Source organism: Sylvia atricapilla, chromosome 7 (genome assembly GCF_009819655.1).
Source record: "Sylvia atricapilla isolate bSylAtr1 chromosome 7, bSylAtr1.pri, whole genome shotgun sequence".
Taxonomy (NCBI): Eukaryota; Metazoa; Chordata; class Aves; order Passeriformes; family Sylviidae; genus Sylvia; species Sylvia atricapilla.
Window position 1 is genome coordinate 32,139,732 of NC_089146.1, and position 22,798 is coordinate 32,162,529.

Here is a 22,798-nt window from a genome sequence, read left to right on the forward strand (position 1 = left end):
TAAAAAAATTAAGCACTTCCACATCCAAGAAAGGTTTTTACCACTGTTATATCAGGAGTAAGGCAAAACTTTTCCCACAGACTTGGTAGGATTCATCCATTGGTTCCTCCACTTGAGCTGTGGAGGAAGTTGCTGTACAAAGCTGTGGAAGTTCTGGGAAGAGGCCAGTGTTTGCTGGCTGCAGAAATTCTGTTGATTTATAAGCCAACAGAAGGCTGTTTAAGAAATGAATTTTCACGTTACCTTTCCATGGAAAGCATCTCCACTTTGTGTGTTGGGTTTTTTTTTTTTAACCCCGCCCTTCTAGTCCAGTTTTCTGCCCTGAATTTGATTGATAGGAGTTATTTTGGCAGTCTGGGGTCTTTTGACAACAATACTATCAATAATTAAAGAAAAAAATTCACCTTCTGTCTCTTAACTTCTTTTTAAAAGAAAAAGAATGGATTTCTTCTGTCATGGGCAGTGTAAAGCTTCCTATCTCCATCTACACTGCCAGCAAGAAGGAGTTGGATCTCTTGATGCCTCTTAGGGAAATTGGATTGAGTAGATCTTATTCCCAGAAATATCTCTGCTCATTACAAGTCAATTTAATGGGTTTACATGTGGTAATTTTCAAATCAGAACCTGAAATGTGGGACCCAGTGGCTTTTCATGTATCAGGATTCAAGAGGCTGCCATCAGGAATGATTTTGCTTGATCTGTTGGGGGGGTTTATGACTTGTCCTCTAGGCTGTGCAAAAGAAAGCAGTAAGAGCACAGCAGTGACCGATTTTCTGATCTGCTGACTGCAGAGCCCATGTCTGTGCAGTACTGGACATCCATCTCACAGCTGGCAATAACCCTTCTCTCTCTGAAAAGGGAGAGTAGTTGCATGGACAAAGTGGTGAGCACTTGTCAGAGAGAAGATTACCAGACTTCAGGATGATTATTGGGGTGTAATGAATGTTGCTAATATGATAAAGAAGAATGTACATTTCAGTACTGAGTATTTAGAAGGGGACAGCAATCCTGAGGGTGAAGAACATAAGTATGACATTTTATTCTCCACTCTTACATGCAAGTCCTTTCACTTCCTGTCTACTAAAGTGTCTATTTTTGTCACCTATAAAAGATACTAGAATTGGTAGGTTTTCTTTCATGAGACGTGTCGTGAGCTGTTTGAGTTTTAATTGCAAACCCAGGAAATGCTCTGCCCATAATATTCAGTCCTTTCAACTGTTTAGATAATTTTGGGGCAGAACCTCATTTGTGTCCCTACTATGAAAATCTGCAAATGCTGTGTTGGTCTGTATTCCAGTCTGGTCTAAAGCCAGTGCTGGGGTTTCATTTCAGTTAATTTGCTTACCAGTCCCTATTTTCTCCCCCAAAGGACAGAGCAGCTTCTAACAACTGCCTTCCTTCCTGCTTTTTTTTTTTCCTTTTACCTGTCCTAGATGGGACACAAGAAGTTAACATCCAGCTGTATGGGGAGGTTAAAGAGGTGGGATTCAGAAGGATGGGCTGTCATTTGTTCCCTCACTCAGTCTGCAGCCCATAAAATTCCTTAAATCTTTTTTTAATCGTCTCTGGAAATCTAGAAACTAGAACCAGATTATCTCAGCTATGACAATTTGCTAAATTAGAGGAAACTTCAGGGATGGCATGTTATCCAAGTATTTAAACTCAGATTTATGGATCACAAACACGAGATTGCAGTACCAATCTCAATGAATCTATGGCTGGTATTATTAAACAATAATCAGGTAAGCAAAGCTTCATCTTTCTATTCTCTGTGTTTTGCTGCTAGTGTGAAACACAGGGATTGGCATTTACTCATAGATGCACATATGGTGATTCCAGTTGACTCAAAATAGCTCCATTCTATGAACCCAAAATTGAGATATTTTTTCATGTGAATTGGAACTCCACAGCTTTTCCTCAGTTCTGTCTCTTTGACTGTGGGATACATAGCACCAAATCTGCAGGCTTTAAATCTATCTGCAGGGGAAAATCTGTTCAGAACAAGTTACAAACTAATTTGCACATAGTTTGTCATAGGAAATATAAGGACTTCTTGTGCATCAGTTTCCTGGATTGACCTAGGCAAGCAGGGATATTTGCAGAATGTGTTTTGGTAACTGAGTATGCTGGTAAGTGTTTTTAAAATGGTGCTGCAAAGGGACAGGAGCTCTTAGTGTATTTGATAGAATTAAAGAAAAACTTGAAGATGTTAATTATCATTACTATGTTTGTGATTTGTGTAGAGAGTAGTAATTAAATTACACTTACTTTGCAGTATGATATTTGCAACTGGACATAAAAGTTGTGTGTTTTGTTTGTTGCTGTCTTCAGCCTTTAATTTTTTTTAACATTTATCTAAATACTGTGCAAATCACGTCAGTCAACAAAGTGAAACAGCATCTCTATTCAAGTTTTGTTTACTGTAACGGTTCTGAGCTTTTTAATGGATCTTATATCACCATCTGGATTGTCTGGAAAAACCACCTCAACAACCAAACAATCCTGGATGTCCTTTGTTGCATTTTTGCATCTTTTTATTTCCAGTTTCTTTCATCTGTAATCCTTTCCTCTCCATTAGATTCAGTAAATAGGATCTCTCACAGGCCTGAATCATGGCCCATCTTTTATCTTTCTTTTCCATGCTTTACAGCAAATTTCAGTACTCCAGCTGTCTGTAGTACCTCATCTCTTACCCAACTGTGTTTCTTCAGCTCTGGAGCAGTGGCTGTAGCCAGGTTTTAATCTCCCCTGTGAGGGAGGAGCTGGACACCACGAGGTGTTCTCAGGGCTCCACTGGCTTTGCTCTTAGAGCTCTGGCCTGGGCTTCAAATGCTTCCCTGGGGCTGGGGCTGTTATTATTTCTCCAGTGTGAAAAAGAGGGAAGGTGGAAAATCATCAGTTCTACAGAAATGTGTAAATCCTCATTCCAGGGCAATTAATTTCTTGAATCAAGTCTTCTGGAATTCCCAAAATATGTCTTTTGGATTGTGCTGGTAGATTAACTCCAACAAACAGAAAAACGCTGTTCTGCTGACAAGATTTGTCAGCTTTCATGGCCTCTTACTCCTCCACACCTACTGGCTGCATATTTCAGACTCTTTGGGAAGATACCTGCTTGTTTATAGAAGCTGACTTTCAGGAATGCCAACAAAATGTTTATTATGACTACTTGTTAACCCTGTAGTGCAGAAATGTCTTGGACATCCAATGAAACTGTTACTGCTGCTGGATAGAGTGAGCAGGATGGATATGACAAATGCTGCTTTCTTCTTTTTTTTTCTTTTTTTTTTTTTTTTTCCTTTAAAAATGAGTATTTAAGCTTTTAGGTATCATCATGTTCCATCTCCCCTCCCACAGCAAACAGAAGTATCATGCATTTCCTCTGTTGATTTTCAGGCATTCAAAAGGGATGTTCTTGCTGATTCAAGACCAAATAGTTCTGTCCAGGACTCTACACTGGGGATAAGGACATGGGACTCCTCCTGCCAGATTCCAGATGGTTCATCACAACTGACATCTTGGCTGACAACTGTGAAAAGGATCTTTGGATTATTCGATTTCATTTTTGTGGGAGACCACAATCGCCAAACTCTAGGATATATCAGGTATTAAATCAAACATTAAGCTTTTCTATAACATTACTGGATTATTGTTTGTTTCTTATGAAGGAGTTTAGGCATTCAGATCTTACTCTTTATTTCTTGTAGGAAAGAGAAAATCATTGGGTTTGCATCTTGCAGTAGCTGAGTAATGACAAGGAGTTGTGTTTCTTATTTCCTATGGAAGATTTGGGGTTTAATCATTAGTTATCTTTATCTTGTATTTTAAATTATTATTATTATTATAAATTGTAATTTGTGATCATGGTTATTATCATAATTACCAAATTGTTTATTTCTTTCTTCTTTGTTGCTTTTGAAAGAATGTTTAATTTTATTAAGACTAGTTTTGCTACAGTTTGTAGGTAAGATAATTCCTGTATGCAGAACTTGTTCAGTTATTACCTATCAACAAGGAAACTTAAGAAGTTAATGAAATTTTTGTATGTTTGCACACTTGGGGCATTATGATTCATCTATTTACTTTCAACCTTTTTAAAATAAATCTATATGTAATTTTCTTTTTCTTTGAGAAAATCTTGCCTTGTTTCTGTTGGAATTTAGTTTGATTTGGAGTATCTGAATGTTCAGGTGTGTATTCTTAAAATGTGGAAGAAACAAATCTGTGAGTGTTATCCAGGAGCGTAGCTCTTAATTCTTGTCGGCTGTTATAGGCCACTGATAAAAGTGGCTAAACAGAAATCATTCCTTCTAATACAAGACAGGAAAAATTGTCATAGCACAGGGAGGATCCTTTTTTTCAGCAAAATCATGTTTGTTTTGGGTAGCTGTTTAGGTGTGGGTGGCTTTTTAATTAATTTTAAATTACTCAATAATTCATTTTTCTTTGTCCTAAAGGTTCCATATTTCTTGTAGAATTTTAAAATAACCTTTTCTAATGAGGATGTCTGATATTCTTACTGTAAAAGATGAAGCTGATGCAATGAAGGGTTCAGAAGCTGAATTTAAAGATAAAGAGCCAGTTGAAAACCTAAAAAAATCAGGAAGTCAGGAACAGATTCAAGTGGAAAAGGATGAAAATTGTCCTGATAACAAAAACAATATGCCGGTAAGAAGCTTTTCACTTTATTTTTCACTAGTGTGTTGTGTTAAATAAATTTGTGTCTCTATCTCCATTCTCTTGATCCTTCTCTTATATGTTTCTTTGGTACAGTGAGAAAAACTTGGCTGGTTTTAGGGAAGCAAATATGATGGTTATTGCTTCCTGTCTCCTCCTTTGCCCCACTTCTCTGTTTATACTCATGTAGCTATGACTCAGCCATTTTTAATTCTTTGAAGGAGATAAGTGGTTTTGCTGGGAACCAGAGAATTTGCCCGTGTCTGTGTTTCCCCGAGTGCACATGTGAAGTCTTTCATGGTGGCAGAACAAGGAACAAACTCAAGGCTGGCTTTTGCTGCTGCTGAATCCTGACAGTTTGGAGCTGGGCTACGTGTGCTGAGTGTTGCTGCTTTGAGCAAGGTGCTGCAGCTCAGCTGGGCCTGTCTCTTGACTGTTGCACTCTTGAGCTGTTGCACTTTACAGGTGGCTCAGGTGTAGATTTGCCAGCAGAGCTGTTCAGCATAAGGCTGAAGTCATCAGCTGTAGGTAATCCAGATCCCCAGGAGCCAGAGGGATCCAGAGCTCCTGAGGTCAGCAGGTCTGGGAGCTGCCCCAGCCACCTGCAGAATGAGCTGGGAGCATCATCCTGCCTTGGTGGGCAGCAGATACTCCCTGCCCCTTCCCTTCTCTGATCTTCACTGCTTGACAGCTTTGACTTTGAGGTAGGGAAGCTGAGGCAGTTCCTTGTGCACACACTGGAAAAGCTGAGGCATATAAATGGGTGGCTTTTGCAGGTGGGAGAAGTGAAGTTCCTGTAAGGAAGTCGTGGCATCACATTTCAAGTGAGAAGGAGGCAAAGTAAATAGTGTGAAAATATTTTGTGTCAATGGAGAACACGCTGATAAGGAAGGGTTAGGAATTTGTGGCAGCAGATCTAATACCTCTGAGATTTAGGTGTGGGACAAGAGAGCTCACTCCTGGCTGAGGCTGCCCACATGGTCACTGAGGACTGCAGTTAGCTCACATGAGGGGAGGAGTTCAGGAAAGCAACTGAAAATCTCTGACATGACCTGCAGAACAGACCAGATTTGTAAAGGGAAGCACAGAAGTTTTGTTTGGCAAAAGCTGTAGTTGTCTATAGGAATTTTGTCAGTGGGTTAATACTAAACAATTTCTTAAATAGAAATCCTGATTGGGATCTGAGGGATCTCTTGTGGTTGCAAAAACAGGACAGTAGCTTATTAGATTCTTGTTATTGAGATTTGAGTAAAAGGTTCTTTGGGGAGTAGTTTTGTTCAAGACTAACAATTCAGTATTCCACTGAGTGAAGTCAGCTTTATCTGCTGTGTTAAATTGCTTCCTGATAAATCTTGTAGACCACTGCAATAACAATAGTTTTACACTTTAATATCTGCTGGCTTTATTAAGGCTGGCATCAGTGTAAATAGATAATTTTATGGAAAAAAATAAATCCTTGAAATGAAATACTTCTCTTGTAGCACGAGAAATAACTGCTCCTCAAAAGCTGGGAGATATTATAGCTGAGCTGCTATTTTCTTTAATTAATGGAATATTCTAGTAGCGAGCCTTAAAAAATAATCTACGCTTTAGTTATTTTCATGCAGTTCAGTAATTTGGAAAAATCTCATTCACATTTTCTCATGTAACAAATTTTAGTGTGGAAATTTCTATGAGACTCAAGTGGCAAATAAGAAATAAGCCTTCTTGCAAACAACTGCTGCTGTCCTGTCAGGGGCAGAGGAATGAACCTGCCAGTGCTGCCGGAGGCTGTGGGTTGGCAGGGGGTTCATTGCTTGGTTGGCTGCTCGTTCAGGAGCAAGAGCTAGTGGCTGAAATCATTATCTCACATCCACAAGATGAACTGGACACTCTGATGAAGGCTGCTGGATAGAAACAGCTCTGCTGTCAGGGCATTTAGTGTGGAGTCTCCATCAGAGTCAGAACATTGCTGTTACATGAGCAGTTTAATTAAAAACTGAGGCTGAGGATGCAGATTTCCAGAGGAAGACAGACAGTTACCAAATGGAACCTGGCTACTGTCAGCAAGCCCCTTGCAGCAACTGAAATCAGCAGAAATTCATGTCACTTGTACTGTGGAGGCTGCCAGTGCAAATACATATATATATATGTCTCATATTTGAGGATTTCTCATTTAAAACATGTTTTATGCTAAAATACAAAACACAAATTTGGGGTTATCCGTAGTAAAAAAAACCATTGTGGAACAGTAGCAGTCAGCAAGGTTTTAACTAATGGATGGTTGAACAGTTTGATGAATTTCAGTGGGCATAGTACTGGTTCTTATAAAGTGCAGGTTAATGTTACTGTGCTGGTGGGAAAAAGAGCAAAGAATTTGCTGAGAAATGTTAGAAAAGATTATCAGAAGCTTACTGGAATTTGTTGTGTACTTTTGTTTACTAACTGAGTGCATCAGAGGATGGGTTAGGCGTGGGGGTTGGGTTTGGCTCTCCTCCCTGGTGGCAGAATAGGTTTGGTACCTACTGATAAACTACAGTCACATTCCTCAGTACAGTTATCACTTCGTTTTTGACTTCTTTACAGCCAAGGAAGAGACAGGCTGTGATTTTTCCTCTGTTTAAACTTGACATGGGTTAAATTCAGGCATGTTTCTGCAACTGCACAGTTCAGAAACCGATGGTTAATATTTTGAAACGTAACTGTGGTTGTAAATTCTGGATTATTTGGAGGTTGTGCTTTCATAACTGATTGGCTGCTGTGTCTGCTCTTGGAGGTACAATGTGAATGAGGAAAATACCTAAGCAGTGCAAAAGTAGTGCTGTTGATACAGAGAACATTCTAAATTGCCTATTTGCAGTGAGGTTCAAGTGTCATTTAAATGGCACTGTTATGAAAAGTACTTTCGAAGAAGTCATGTGCAGTGTGGTGGGTTTTGTGATCAAAAAGGTTTTGGTTCGCCAGGCACTGTTGTCTCCCACCTGTTCATCTTACCCAGGCCAGGTGACAACAGACTAATTCAGAATTAGCTGGAAAACGAGCTCTGTATTGCCTCTGTCTCTGGGTGGTGAGACGGGCAGTGTCATCCACTGTAAGGACAAAGCTGCAGGAAAAATTGACAAATTAAAGATCCTGCATTTTATCCTGTGAGATGGTCCTTTATGTTTATTATTAGGAAGACTTCTTTTTTAAAACTCAAAAAAGCCTCATGCCATGAGTGCAAGGTTGTACACCTCTACTGTATGAAAAAGGCAAGGCAAGTTGTGTTAAGTGAGTATAATTCTGATTTTTATTTAATGCTAATTAAATGGATATCCTTGTCTTTTGGGGCAATTAGTTTTTTTGTTTTTTTTACTTAGCAACTTGACATCTCTCTTCCTGCAAGTATCTTCCATCATACTAACACAAACCTTGAACTTCTCTCTGTTCCACAGCTGAAGTTCTCTGAGGCCTTTCTTTGCCTCTTCCCCAGCTGTTTTGGTCTTGTCAGTATTTACCTGTCTTTGTTTCCAAAATATGTGATGTAATACTTTTGAACAATGATTGGGCAGATTCTCTTCTTCTTGAGCTGCCTCCATGTCGAAGGGTGAAACTATTTTTCCATCAGTCATCCTCTACTGTGTCATGGAAAATTGCTGTCACTGCTAACTAACGCAGGGCAGCAAGTAACCATGGGCCACAGTTCCTTCCCTCAGCATTACAAAGCTCTCCATGGTTCTTGGGGCTGCAGCACTTGACTGGGTTTAAAAATGACACCTCATTTTGCAGAAAGGTAAAAAACTGAATGTCCTTAGAACACTCTTTATTCAAGTTTGTCGTGTTGTGCCTATCCTCAGAAATGCCCAAATGGTACTTCAGAAATAGAGCCCCTTCTCACAAAACCTTTCACACGTCTGAGTTTGCCATCCTGTGCCTGACCTGTTTTTATCCAGCTTGTTTAGACAGCACAGTGATGATAGAGGAAGGCATGTAACAGCTCCAGATCTTTGCTTTGCATTTAGTATATGTGATCTGGTGAGGTACTTAGGAAAAAATAAAGTAGGCAAATACTCCTACTGAAAACCTGGCTATTTATATGTTTTTGATAAATGCTGTCTTACTTCCCTTTTTATTTTGCAGTTGGAAATGTAGCATAATAGTTGGTCTTAAAAGTTGTGTTGGTGGGGTTTTATCAAAGGCAAGAACCTAATCATTATTTTCATTATGCAATTATTTGGAATACTTGCTTTTAAATGCTGTCTTGAAATCCTGCCCGTAATGACTATAAATAGGGCTTTCATTAACACAGTGTTTTCTTAAGGCAGTAAAAGTCTTTGAGAGCTGCAAATATAAAGAAATTGCCTAATTTGCACTCACCAAGGATTGCATATTCCAAATTAGCTAAAAATCTTTTTCAAAAATGAGGGACATAAAGATGGTCTGTAGGAGCAAAACTGAGCAAATGCAGAGAAATTAGGACAGAGATAAAATTCATGGGCCTGAAAAGAGAGAAAATGTGCATTAACAGCTGCAATGTGCATTGGCTACCTACTTCCAGTGGAAGTGGTGTCATGCTCTGTCAGTGTGGCTTTTGTCCAAGAAAGGAGTCATTGGATTGTAGCCACCCATCTTCAAGCTCTGAGAGTGCAGTTGCTGGTGGTGTCAGAGGACCTTGGGTTTGTGCTTCAGGCCAGACCTTGCACCATGGGGCTGTGCTCACCTGAGCTGTCCCTGCAGTCCTGCCCTGCCAGCTTCCTCCAGTGCTTCTCACCTGCCACGGGTGTGGTGCTTACTGCTCACAGTCACAGCAGGGGCTTGGGGGGCTGGGATTTTGTGTTTTGACATCCTTAAAGTCACACAGGAGGCCACACCCGTCACAGGGGTGTTGGACAGGGCAGTTGTTTGTAGGTGAGAAGCTTGAATATGATGGGTGGAATTACACTTGTTTCATTTGTGAGGGAAAACTTCCCTCCTCCAGTAGCCCTCCAGCTCTCCCCAGTGTTACTGGTGTTTAGTCCAGCAACCATTTCTTCTCTTTTGCTTTCAAATCACTCTTAAAAATAACTAAAATATGTGTCATGTATCTAATTAATGAGCAGTAGCTTGATATCTTGTGTAACTAAGTTGAATTCCCTCTTGTGCCCTATCAAATCTGGATCTGGGGTGTTTGCTTCCATATATTCTTTTGGCTTGTGTACTGGCTTCAAAGCTTGCAAAATTTTGCAAAAGATAAACAATTGCCTGAGTATAGATTCTTTTGCCTCTTGACAGTGAAGTGGGGACTCCACTGACAGTCCTGATGTGACTTTAAATTTATACTACTTGATTTGAACACACCTAAGCTGATTGAGGCTGGAGTAATTGATAGGAGCTTGGGAAATCATCCATTCTTGAAATTTAGTAGCTTGGTGTAACAGAAACTTTGTCAGGGATATGCAGTGCCAGCTTTCAGAATGCAAGGAGTGCTTTCACAGGAGATGATGGAAAGGAAAACATATTTGGCACATAACAGAAAAACTCAAAGTCTCTGTGTGGTTCCAGGTATGGAAACAGCAAAACTCAGAGTCTGAATGGTTCCAGGAATGGAAGCATTTGAACTGTCTTTGCTGCTCAAAATCTCAGCAAGCTTCCTTTAAAAAGCTGGTGGTGAGTTCAGTTAGTTTTCAGTGCAGCTATTTAAAATTCTGTTACATAGTGAAATGAGCTTAAATGAGCTCCCCTTCTGCTGCTCCTCAGCTAAGCTGATGCAACATCCAAAATCGACGTGTGGGACTTGAGGAAAATGAGAGAAAAAGCAGTTCTGCCTTTCCCTGGTAAAGCTCTTTGCTGTAGGTGAGGTTTCCTTTTAGCGATGTTCTATGTCCTGCTAAGAAAGAAGTTCAGGCACTTGGTAGACACCTCATGTGAGCTCTAAGGCAAGGAGAGCTGCATTCATGGAGTTTTCCAGTGGAGTTTCTATTCAGTTTCCTTTTTAAAGGAGGAAATATTGTCCATTAAACAACATTTGAAATTGCATTACTGATGTTAATTTCTCCTTACAAATATTAGGCCTGTGCTCATTAAAACCAGTTCTGTTAAAAGCTTGTCTATTCACCAGTTTTAGTTCTCCAGGGAAACCAGTACTTAAATTATGTGATGCCACTCTAAATGTTTCTATTCTTGTGCTACTGGCACTGAGGGTTGAGTTAGTTTTAACTATGTAGTTAACAAATCATTAAATGCTTTTGTTGATTCAAATGTACCTTTCAGCTGTGCATACTGTAGTAAAAGCCTGGTAATTTTTTTAAGGAATAATTGTACTAGAAGAAGAGCTTTGGGAGGAAAAAGCAAATTATTGCATAATAAGTTACTGAAATGGCTCTGGGAGGAGAAAAAGCATATTAAGTTATAGTAAATTACTAACTGAAAGAAAAAAAAAAAGATCAGTAGCCCATTTTAAAATATACTTTTATGGGTCCCAAGATGAAAGAAAAAAAACCCATGTGTTTTAAGCTGCTTATGATAGGTCATTATCTGTTATCTGTTCCCTTGGTAGAGGAAACACTTTCCTTTTTTTAATATCATTTCTCCAGGTAGTTTCAGGAATAGGAAGAAAGTTAATAAAAGCCATGTCATGTTGCCAAGGAAATTAGGAAACAAGAATTGAAAGTGTAGGAGCTGGCTGAGAGAGTAAACTGCTTGGATGCCACTGAACAAGGATAATGCTTGTAAAAGTGCTCTGCTATCTATTGTTGATAAATGAAGAAGGGAAATCAAGGACAAGCCTGATGAGAGTGGGAGAGTGCCAAATCCGTGAGCCCAAAGCACCTGCTGTTCCTTTCACAGATGTGCCCGTGTCAGTGCTAACTGTCAAAGCTTTCTCTCGTAGAGACTTTTGCATTAACAAACTTGTGCCACTGAGTTAATGTAACCCTTCTCTGTTGTGCCTGTCGCCAGCGGCCAGCGCAGTCCTTTGCACAGACGGCCAAAAGGTCCAAGGTACGGTAGCCGCGTGTGCTGGCATGCGAAGGGAGCCCTTCATGCTTGGTGCAGCTTCGTGACTTTGTGGGCAGTGCCTTTAGTTTTCATTTTTTTGGCATTGTAGCTTTGTTTTATTCTGTTGGATTTTTTTTTTGTCTTGCCTAGTTGTCTGCTTTTGTGATTTTGCCTTTATATTTTTGGTGGCTTCTTATTGTTACGGAGAGAAACATTTTCCCAACATTTTATTTACTTTTCTTTAGATGTGCTCTATTGTGCTGGTAGTGCCTTCAAAAGCTGCAATTGCTTGAGTATTTTCATCCTAAAGGGAATTCTTCATTCTACTGAAAACTTTAAAAATGCAGGTTTCAGCCATTTTGTTTTTCATATAATGAATGAAAAAAAAAAAATAACTGCTTCTGGTATATTTATATTATCTTTTATAAGCCATAGATTTTAATTTTACATACTTTCCTTTAGTCAAACACAAAGTTAAAGTTAGTTCGGAGCCTTGCTGTATGTGAAGAGTATCTACCACCTCCCACAGCTGAAATATCACAGGACCTCCAGGTAAAAATCACCTTACTGAAGTTTCTGGAACAATTTCAAGTAACTTGTTGTTCTAAGAAAGTCTGTTTGGTATTCTTTAATTATATGGACACCATGTGGTTTTAAATTTTTTTTGGAACAGTGGTCTAATAGAGGTGATGATATCGGGAGCAGAATTTGCTGCTTTCTTTTTCTGAACTATACAAATTGACATCTATGGACAGAAAGAGGAGTTTTGTCAGTTCTTTTAACTTTTCAGTCCAACAGTGCACTCGAGGGTCTCTTAAACTGCTTAAGTGCTGTCTGCTATTAGTAAGACAGAAATATTGTGATAAGCATGGAGCCTAATTTATTGGCTTCATATATTTTGAGAACAGAAACAGTTGTGATTTCTGGAATTGTAACTGAATTCCTGCATATTAGTCCCAACTGCTGGTAGCTCTGTAATACCTGCCTGAAGGTATGTCTGAATGAACCTATTCAAATCACAGAACACACTTACAGAAGTTCCTACATGCTGAACAAAATATGTAAAATTACTTCAGAGAATTTAAACCAAATCCAAGTTTCCTGATTTTACCTCTACACCAGTCTGTACTTTCAGAGCAAAACCCTACTGCTGGCTTCAGTTCTGTGCAGGAGTGAGTGCCATCAAAATGCTGGTTTTGTTCACGCTTATCAAAGCAGAAATGGGCCTTTGCTATTACTGAAAAGCTTCTAAACTGTGCTTTTGTGAAAAGTCTCACTTTGGTTTAAGAAAAAACCAGTAGAAAGCAGGGTGTGAAGGGGTTTTTCTGGAAAGGTGGAAATTCAGTTCTGAGGAAAGATGGACATTGAGAGCTCATGTAGGTTTTTGTCAAGCTAATTAAAATTTTTGAGATTGAAACAGTACCTAGGTTGGGGGGGGGGGGGGGGTTGTTCCTTTGGAAAATATTATTTTTGTAGACTTTCACTAATATACCAGAATTTGAAGTGTTGACTAGAGGAATTCAGAAACTTGCCCTGGTACCATGATGAAAATCTAAGTCATAGTTACAGTTTGAAATAGGTTGCAGAGTAAAAGATTAAAAGCCAACAGAAGAGTTATTGATGTTTACAATGATTTACAGTCCTTTTGTAATGTTTCCCATAAGATAATAAAATATACTGAGAGATCTGGTCAGACCGAGTTGTTCAGTCTGAAGCAGAGGGGTTTATCTTTCTCAGACACTGCAGCAAATTGCAAGAAGACAGAAGCCTGATGTGGTGGGCTGGTCATCCGTGGCATATTTCCAACATAAGAGGCATTAGGATTTTGTAACCTCCAGCACTGCACAAGACCATGTGTTGAATGGTTTGAAGTCAGACGTTTATAAGGTGGCATTTGTGGCCGAGTCCTCTGGGATCTGTCCCTGGCTCTGTGCTGCCAGGTGGCTCCTGAAAGGAATCCTTGCAGCAGCAGCAGGAGGGACGTCAAGGCTGGCTCTGCAGAATGAGCTGAATTGTGTGATAATGGAAGTTTGTACAAAAGGAATACCAGAAAGCAGATTGCCATAAGAACAAAATTAGAGCTAGCTGTGTTTTCTTTGGAAGCAGTAATGTAGAAGAAATGACTTATGAATCCCAATAGCTGTGCAGAGAAATGATTGCGAGAACAAATTTAGTTCTTCCCTAGAGAGTGAAGAAATGTGTTGGAGTGTTAGAAGTGGCAATGTGTTACAAGTTCTGATGCTGGAGTGCACATCCTGTGGGGCACAGGTCACCTATGACCCTCTGTAACAACTCAGGCAATTTCTTCACCCATTTTGCCTCCTTTCCCAAACTGTCTTGGGAAAGCGTGGAAGAGCTCTTTAGTCAGCTGCTGCAGTTGGGACTAACTTGCCTCCAACTTGCTTCAGTACTCTGAAGCATTAATTGTGCTTGGGATGTGGGGGGTCCAGTGGCTCAGGGAAGGAAGAGCCTGCCTTGCACAGGTGTTCCAGGTGGCAGCAGGAGAATCACCTCTGATGCTTCCCCCTCCTGGAAGAGTCACTGCTCTGTTGTATCCGTGATTGATACTAAAAAGTGACTTCCAGGTTAGTGTTAATACTTAATGTGGATTTTAAGACACAGGATGCATTAAATTCAGGACAATGTTGATGATGATATTTGAAGAATCACAATTTACAATTATTAGAAGGTGCTAGCCTTGGTAAGATGAAACTATGTATGTACTTACCTGGGGAATGGTGTGAGTTTGGGAATAACTCCATGCTTTTGTCTGTGACTGTTCATCAGTCACTCCTTCACAGCAGCAACTCCAGCAGGGTGAAATTCCTGACACAGACAGGTGCAGGAGGCACTTAGCAAGGCACCACTGGCTGCTTCTCCTCAGAATACTGTGGTGGAAGAGGGTAACAGACCAAAGAAATTGTCTCAAGCAGATCCATTTATTTTCTGATCTATGTTCAATTGTAACATGAAGCAAGATGCTGCTTTTCCCTGAGAAACCTTGCATATTTTTAATCCTTGTTGTAAAGCCCAATCAAAATTTGGTGAAAATTTCCTCTTCTACAATGAGGGCTTGGGATGGGTGATCAGAGTTAGCACAAGGAGTCTGTTCAGTCCAAATGCCAGCAGAGACCTGCTGCAAACAGGGTGGGATTAAGAGAGTTTTATAGGGGAAGAGAAGTTGAAAGATTTTTCGGCAGCTTTCCAGTCAAGTAGGTCATATTTAATTAGATGCTACAGTTTTTATAGCATGAAATCACAAGAAAGTGCCCTTTGGTCCCCAGTTCTGGTGTATCACACTTTGAAGTAGAGCTGGTGGTAGTAGCAGAACTGGCTGTTCAGATGGTGATTCCTTTTTATAGCTCTTGTTGGGGAAGGAAGTATGAAAATGATTACTTGCTGAGATCCTTTAACTAAACTATGGCTGTATGCATTTAGAATGAGTTAAGAAGTTGCAGTCACTTTTCTAATGAAGAAACATCGGACTATGAAAATTTCCTTAATTTACTGATAGTTTTGTAGAGTGTTATCGTAACATGGAGGATAATAAATTGGTGAATCCAAGTCAGGAATCATTTCTTAATGATTCCAAGACAGAAACATTTCTCAAAAAAAGGTTACCCAGCTACTTGGTGAATGGTGAGTGTAGTGCTTTTTGTAGTGACAAATAAATTGCTCATTTGAATTACACACAGATTTATGAGGCAAGGAATACAAAGAGTTGTTTTGGACTCCTTAAGGTTTGTAGCCGAGTGAATTCTCAAGACTAAGAAAGAATCAGGTGAGAGAGTTCCTTGCTGGTGACTGGGGATGGTGTTTATCAGTTGTGGTTATAGATCCTGTCCAGAGTGAGGACATTCACACTGAGGTGCTGTTTAGCGTGTGTTCATGAATTAGGAAGTTTAGTTGGGACATTCAGTGTGGGGAACAGGCATAATGAAAGGGAGAGCTGGTAAACTCTCTCAGTGACCACGTTTCCCTCGTTTGGAAAAGCTGTTGTCCCAGAGGTGCAGCGGGGAGCTCCTGTTGGACAAAGCCTGGGTGGTGCAGGCTCCCTCTGTGCCGGCACAGGCAGGAGTGGCTGCGGGCCGGGCACGTGAACAGGCTCCAGGCTGGTGGATCCTGGCTAAATTTAACTCTGGCTGCATTCCACGGCTCAGATCAAGGCTGTGCAATGACACAAGAGCAGAGCTTAGGGGAAGAGCCTGGATGTGGGTAAGAACAAGTTTGAGTGAAGAGTTGAGGACTTGTGTGGGAAAGGATTGAAGTGCAGGGCAGAGGAGGGATAGATAAAAGTGCACGAGGGGCAGGTCTCTGGGTTGGGAAGGGTTGGATGTTCCCAGGAATGGGGAGGTGACAGCATGGACACAGTTGGCTTCTGGGGAAGCAGAACTGACATTTGAGGGAGTTTAAAGACGACAGGGGAGTCTGGCTCTGACAGGCCTTGGCCACTGCTCCCATGGGAGTCCCTCCGGCATGGTGATTGCATTGCTCCCAAACTCTCAACCCTGGCTGTGAATGTGTTGGTCCTCCACTGACAACCTCCTGAAACAGTAAAGGGGCATGAAGAACAAGCTGCAGTCTTGCACTGCTCAGGGTATTTAGGGAACTATTATGTTACTAATTTCAGAGGGAAGCTTTTTGTTGTATTTGAGAAACAAGTTTTATAATAGTTCTGGTATAAAACCATAGATTTTGAGGTGATTGCACACAAAGCTGCTCCCTCAAAATACACAGGAAGTTATGAAACTAAGCCTTGATGACAGGTCTGCAAACTATGCCTTGATATATTGTACTGTAAATATTTCCCCTTTTTTGTGGATCTGGAAATGCTGGTCTGTCTTAGAAATTTTTATTTTGTTTTGTTTTCTCTTGGTATGAACCAAATCAAAACTTGAAAGAAGCTTTTACAGTAAAGAACTGTGAAGAATGGGGAGGAAAAAAGTATTGTGGATGAGATATGACTTAAAAATATAGACAAGTATAAAATTAATACATCTGAAAAACTGGAATATTTTCTTACATGAGTGGAGTAAGATACTTTTGATTCATTTGCAAGAGCATTCAGCTCCTGGAAGTGTGTGTAAACTCTGAAATGTCTGTGGTCCTTTCTATGCTTTCTGTATTTTCTGATCTACTGATAAATAATTTTATTATGTGATCACATGGAGCACATATGAAATGAGAAAGAATACGTAAACAATATTTTTGGTTGTTGCTTTATTATTTTGCAGGCAATATAGTACCGAACAATCCTCCTGCAGGTATTGTTTGAAATAGTTTATGTGGTGACTGATTTTTACTCTTTGACAGGAGAAAATTCAGATCCAGTTGTCACAGTCTTTTGAAAAAGAAGAAAAACCTGCAAAAGATGAATCAGAAAAGGAAAAATCCAGTGATAAACTGTCCAGAAAAATGTTATCAAGAGGTTTGCTATCTCTCCTTGTGCTTTTCAATATACTGTATAGATAAAGAACATATGAAAATACAGTTCTTCTTCCAGGTCTTCATTGCATAAACATTGTTGAATTTTCTTTGCAAATGAAGCAAATGGATCAGACACCTTTGAGCTGGAGAAGGAATTGGTCCTTGAGGAAAGAGCTTTAGAGTGTTTCATCAAACACTCCAGCAAATGCTTTTCCTTTCTCTCCTGTGCAGAGCAGCATAAAAAAGCAGCTGTGTTGTCTCAGTTGTGTCCAAGTGTTCTTTAAGCTGACTTTATGAGTCAGTGGAAGCTCCTGTCTTGTTTCTGGGCTTTGTTGTTACAGGACTTGTGAAACTGAAGTGAAAATGGCACAGCTGCCTTTGTTCGTTTTCTGATGCTCATTCAACAGGCGTCAGTGTTCTCCTTTGTTTATTTTACTTTGATAGTATCTAGATTTTTTTCAGTCAAGTTCTGGAATAAGGCTAGAACTATATAAATAAAAAAGACACGTATTACGTTTTCACTTAAATATTCCTGTATTCTGGATTAAAATTACAGTCTATGTGCTGAAAATCTCTGGGTTCTAATCTGAAAGAGAACTGTGAAATCAATGACAAAAACCAGGTTTTGTCCATGCTCCCTAATGCCTCCTACAGATAGGAGACTTAATGCATTTAAGGTGGCAAATCATTTTACAGCTCTTGCTTTAAACATCCAGAATGTTTACCTAGATATCTTAGATCAGCCAGAGTATAGGAAATGCCTTTAGAGTTGGAATTCTTTTTGAGACAAGTGGCACTTGTCCAGCTCATGTCCTGCAATTCCATACAGCATTCCTCATGTGGAGTTTGTCCCACCTGCCAGCCAGGTATTAGTGAAACAAAAAGCACTGGGATGGAGAACTTAACCTGCATTTATAAATCTCAGTCTTTGAAATGATGCCTTGAACACCACCCCCAAATACCCAACAGGTAATGATGGGGGCTTGAGAGCAAAGTGACAAAATGCTTTTGAGGAAGAGGTGGTTGTTCTGAATTCAGCCACTCTGAAGGTTAATTACCTTCCAGTATAGGATGTGCCAAAATAGAAAATTATGGAATTTTAGCATCAGTTCTAGTAACTATAACTAAATCATTGCTCACTTGTAAATTAGAAAAATTGAAGTAAGTAATTACTGAATCGTGACGTTTTTACCAGGGATAGCCTTTTTTTGCCTTCTCCTCTTCAGAATCAAAAGTAATTCCAAACCAGAAATGCTCAGACTTGTTTGTTTTCACTTAAAATCTCTGGGCAGCTGGAAGAGCTGGAACCTGGGCATAAGTTTGAGTTATGATTAACTAAATTGAGACTAGGTTAACACATAAGTAGTTCTTGGAAGACATCTAGTTCCAAAAATACTGTTCCAACACCTGTTAGTACCTGGAACCTGAAGGTGCTCATGTAAGGCACCATTTGGGGTTAAATCATTCCTTTCAGGGACAGATTTTAGGGGATAGTATGTAACTGAATACTTTTTTTCACTGAAACCAGAAAGGAGAAGGAAGGTTGAGATTTCTTTTTGGAACCATCTAAACATGATGTTGTGCAAACAAAGCCCAAGAGAACAAGGATTTTTAGTAATGCGAAGCACCACCTTGTGAAGGTTAAACTATTACATTCTGAATTACAAACTTTCTTTGGGCAGCATCCAGTAGTTGAGTAGATGGGCTGCTGCTGCTCCACAGATGAGTACACACACTGCAGTGTGGGATAGAGAGAAAATGTGGCAGGCTGATGGAGATCAGGTCTCTCCAGGTGATACCTGCTTCACAACATACAGCCTGTTGTTAATTGTGGTGTTACTGGGAATCCTGCTTCTGTAGTGCCCTTGAATTAGGGGATAGTGTGTGGTGGTGAGTTTTCTGTTTTGTTTTTGATTTGTGGGCCTTTTTTCCTGGAAACTGGAAGCATTTAATTTTGGCAATAATGTACTTAATGGTTATATAGTATCAATGCATATATAGTATGTTCAGCAATAATTGGAAGACAGCTGCTGCTGCTGCTTCTACTCCGAGTGTGATTTTGTTCTTTTCTCCCTTACCCTTAGATTCCAGCCAGGAGTATACAGATTCCACTGGTATAGATCTTCATGAATTTTTAGTAAATACATTAAAAAACAATCCCAGGTAAGAATCAGTAATGTCAACTTTCTTTATGTTTTTCTCTCTTCTTGTTGCCTGAGGTGTCACACTACCTGTTTTTTGTTTGTGGTTTTATTTTTCCCCCTCTTTAAATGTCCAACTATTCATGTCAGTTATTCAGGGTGAGAATCTGTTGCACAGACTGTCCAAAACACCAGTATAACTGGTTTGCCTTTTGAGCAGAGGTTCAGGACACTGAATTGATTTAAATGCTTTTAATGCTTAATATGCAAATGTTGTGTTCAGTCTGTGTGGAGTTCTCTCCCTGAATGGGCTTCAGTACATTGTCTCTAAACCTTGTACTGTCTTAGCACCTACTTGTTAGAGACCAAACTGCCTTCTCTGACTCTGTCTTGCACTGAATTTACAGATAAAGGCATTTTTTAAACTGTACCATATAACTGTAGTTAGAGATTTTCATTCTGCACATCAGAAACCAAATCTGACCTAATCCAAGTCCATCATTTGTTAGCAACAGAGCCAACCTGGTTCTGTTGCTCTGAGGTTTGCAGTCTGTCCCTGTCTGGTTTGTTCTTTCCCTCGCTGGGCCTTTGTGGCTGTAGTACAATGCAGGAAATTAACTTAGTGCAGTTGTGCTCTGCCACAAAAGCTGTTTCACTATTTGTTACTCATTCATATTATAGATGGGACTTCCAGTGTGATAATTTATTTGGATTCCATTTTATTCAGAAAAAATGTGACATGAGCCAAAGCCGTAGTCCTGTAGAGTAAAATTGGAAAGCACAGACCTCTGTGAGACCCTTAGGTGGTTCCTGTTTGAGCCCATGAAGCATCCCAGTGGAAATAAGGAATTGTAGGTGAAGATCTCCATGGGTTTCCATGCACAGTGACTGGGAAGCTTAGTTACTTGATGTGCACGTATTATGAACTGTGCATCATTGGATTTCATTGCATCCTAATAGTTTATTAGAACCACTGCAAGCAATTTCAGGATCAATGTTCCTTTCTACCACCTTGAGTTTTAGCTTTTTTTTATTTCTGAGATGTCAGCACAGTGCATCATGTGCCTGCTTTAAGCCCTTGGTTGTTGGTGATGTGCCTCATCACTTTCTCAGTGATCCCCTGATGTGCTTCACAGTCCAAGGGCCAGCTGAGGCCTCTGCACATCTCCTGCCCACACCAACCAACAAGGAACAACCTCAGCACTGCTTTTCCTCCTGGAGCCTGTCTTCTCCATGACTGCACTTCCTGCTGAGCCTCCTGGGTAGGGACTTCTTGGAGGATCTGTGTACTCTGATATCTGAGAGCAAAACAGCATGTTTCACTAGGCAGGTTCAGTACCAAATAGCAAAAAGAGAATACTTTGTCCTAAAAATTCTGCATTTGACACCTACTTCCAGTCTGCCATCATCCTTTGATCACAGCTCTGATCTGTGTATTCTTAAGATGAATACAACTGCAGTTATTGGAGTGTCTCATATGTGAGTTGCTGTGTTTTTATTTTCAGGGACAGAATGATGCTGCTGAAATTAGAACAGGAAATTTTAGATTTCATTGGTAATAATGAGTAAGTACTGTACTCTCATAGGAAAAAAGAATTCAAGAGTGTTCCTGTTTATTTAATAAAGCTACTATTCCTTTCTTCCAGAGTACCAAGAAAAAAGTTTCCCCCAATGACATCTTACCATAGAATGCTGTTGCACAGGGTAGCTGCTTACTTTGGATTAGAGCACAACGTGGACCAGAGTGGGAAGTCAGTCATAGTAAATAAAACTAGCAATACAAGAATGTAAGTGTCAAAGCCTTGAAAAACCCTTTTGATGTGTAGCTCTAATGCCTGGGATCTGTGAGGCAGTGATGCTGTAGCAGGTGAGGTCTGTCTCCTCACTGGGAGCAGGCATCAAGGAGAGTTAGTTGAGGGCTCTTTACTGTTCATGCTCTTGCTGTGTAATAATGTGATCTTTTTCATGTTTGAATTCTTTTGGGGAAAGAATGATGTTATCTCAAAGTTAAGGATTTTTGTTGTTTTTCTGGCAGAGATGCATTGCTAACTTTGTTTCTGTGAATTATGACTTTATAGCAACTGTTTATTTGTTCAAAGATTTACACCAGTAAAGTGTACAAAGTGCATTCTTTGTTTCTTCTGGATAGCAGAGCCAGCTCTTACCTTAGAATGGGGTCATTTCTCATTTGGTGAAGGGAGGGGACTTGCACAACTTTGGTTTTTGTATTGTAAAATTCTGCTGGGAAAATTCAGCTATTGAAGTCCTTCTGTTGGAATAATGTTGCTTACAGATCTCTCATGGCCATACAAATAAACATTGCAGGGAAAACAGACATCAGTGGAAATGTCAACCAGGTCAACAAGCCATGGTGTGCTGCTTTTCTGTGGGTGCTGGGGAGTTCTTGGAGAAACCCCCAGGAAAATCCATATGGCAGAGAAGGTAGCACTGAGGCCACAGCAGCTCTGAAACCTGTGTGGAATTGAGGTTTTCATTCAAGGGACCCAGCTGTTCTCTCCATCCTCTGCACTTGCTCTGTCTCCTCATTCTCTCTCAAAAAGACAAAGGTCTAATGTGTTGACATATTTATGCCACCTAGTTTCTAGTTTTAACTTGGAGCATTTGCCTATTTTTATTTTGCGCCATTTTTTATTGGTCTTGAACAGGAAAACAGGAGCATACAGTGCCTGCATCCTAATCTCAGTCTCTAGGTATGCTCTTCATAGCTTTGGGAGAAAATAATCTAATCATCCACACTATTTTAGAGTCAGTAGGACTGAAATGATAGGCCACACTGAAATTTCACTTAAGTAAACAGTTTCTCCTCCGGAGTTTTAGAAATATATATAGAACCTAAATATATGTTGGATACTTGTATTATTTATGTATGTGTTCTTGCTTTGGCTGTACAATCTATATCTAAATTGACCTAGAAAGCCAAACATTTCAAATATGTTGCCTTTGCATCTACCAGCATCTCTAGACTGAAGCTTCAGTCTAGCACTTCAACTGTGGAATAAGAAGTAATAAAAGATTATTTCATTCTTATGCTTTTTAAAAAAATTTTAGACCATATTTAAATAGCTTGTGGCCTCTGGAAGCCCCTGTAGGTGTAGTTACTAATTAGCAGGCATTTCATCTAACCTGCAGACATAAAGATTCTTGATGTTTTTAATATTCTTATTTTAAATCGCTTTGGATATAAAATAAGAATTTAGAAAGAAAACCTTGGAGATCTGCTCCATGTGGAATAAAGCCAAACTTACCTTTTCCTCATAGGCAGATTCGCGGCTCCCTCGCCGAGCAGGGATGTTTCTGACATCAACCACCCAGTGCACACTGGCACGTCTCAGTGGAGTGGGAGTTGGTGATTGCAGGGCAGTAAATTCAGAGACCTTTAAAAGAAAGAGGTAAGACAGTCTAAAGGTTCTCTGAAATGCCTGCTAATTATGTTTGGGCATCCAGTACCCAATAGGCAGGGCTGGCTGTTTCATAGAAAAGCTCCCCTCGCTCCATCCAGAAGTCCTAGGTAATGATATATAGCAGAAATAGAGAAGAGCATACATTTATTCTGTCCTCTATTAGACAAATATTTCCTGATTGTCTGAACTCTTCTCTTA

At 39.9% G+C, this 22,798-nt stretch overlaps 1 protein-coding gene across 10 annotated transcripts in view; it reads left to right on the forward strand.

Annotated features, from left to right (window-relative positions):
• The first annotated feature begins 3,474 nt into the window (after window positions 1-3,474).
• The window catches only part of R3HDM1 (R3H domain containing 1), a 49,627-nt gene continuing 30,303 nt past the window's right edge, over window positions 3,475-22,798 (forward strand). For 6 of the 10 annotated variants that reach the window (XM_066323155.1, XM_066323160.1, XM_066323158.1 and 3 more), the window contains exons 1-8: window positions 3,475-3,605; window positions 4,458-4,668; window positions 11,572-11,613; window positions 12,073-12,162; window positions 16,924-17,038; window positions 19,122-19,200; window positions 20,684-20,743; window positions 20,825-20,965. In XM_066323155.1, the coding sequence (XP_066179252.1) occupies window positions 4,498-4,668; window positions 11,572-11,613; window positions 12,073-12,162; window positions 16,924-17,038; window positions 19,122-19,200; window positions 20,684-20,743; window positions 20,825-20,965 (698 nt within the window). In that variant the 5' untranslated portion in view covers window positions 3,475-3,605; window positions 4,458-4,497. Of the gene's footprint in view, window positions 3,606-4,457; window positions 4,669-11,571; window positions 11,614-12,072; window positions 12,163-16,923; window positions 17,039-19,121; window positions 19,201-20,683; window positions 20,744-20,824; window positions 20,966-22,454; window positions 22,589-22,798 lie in introns of those variants that run through there. The other 4 variants (XM_066323159.1, XM_066323163.1, XM_066323157.1 and 1 more) reach the window with 3 other exon arrangements.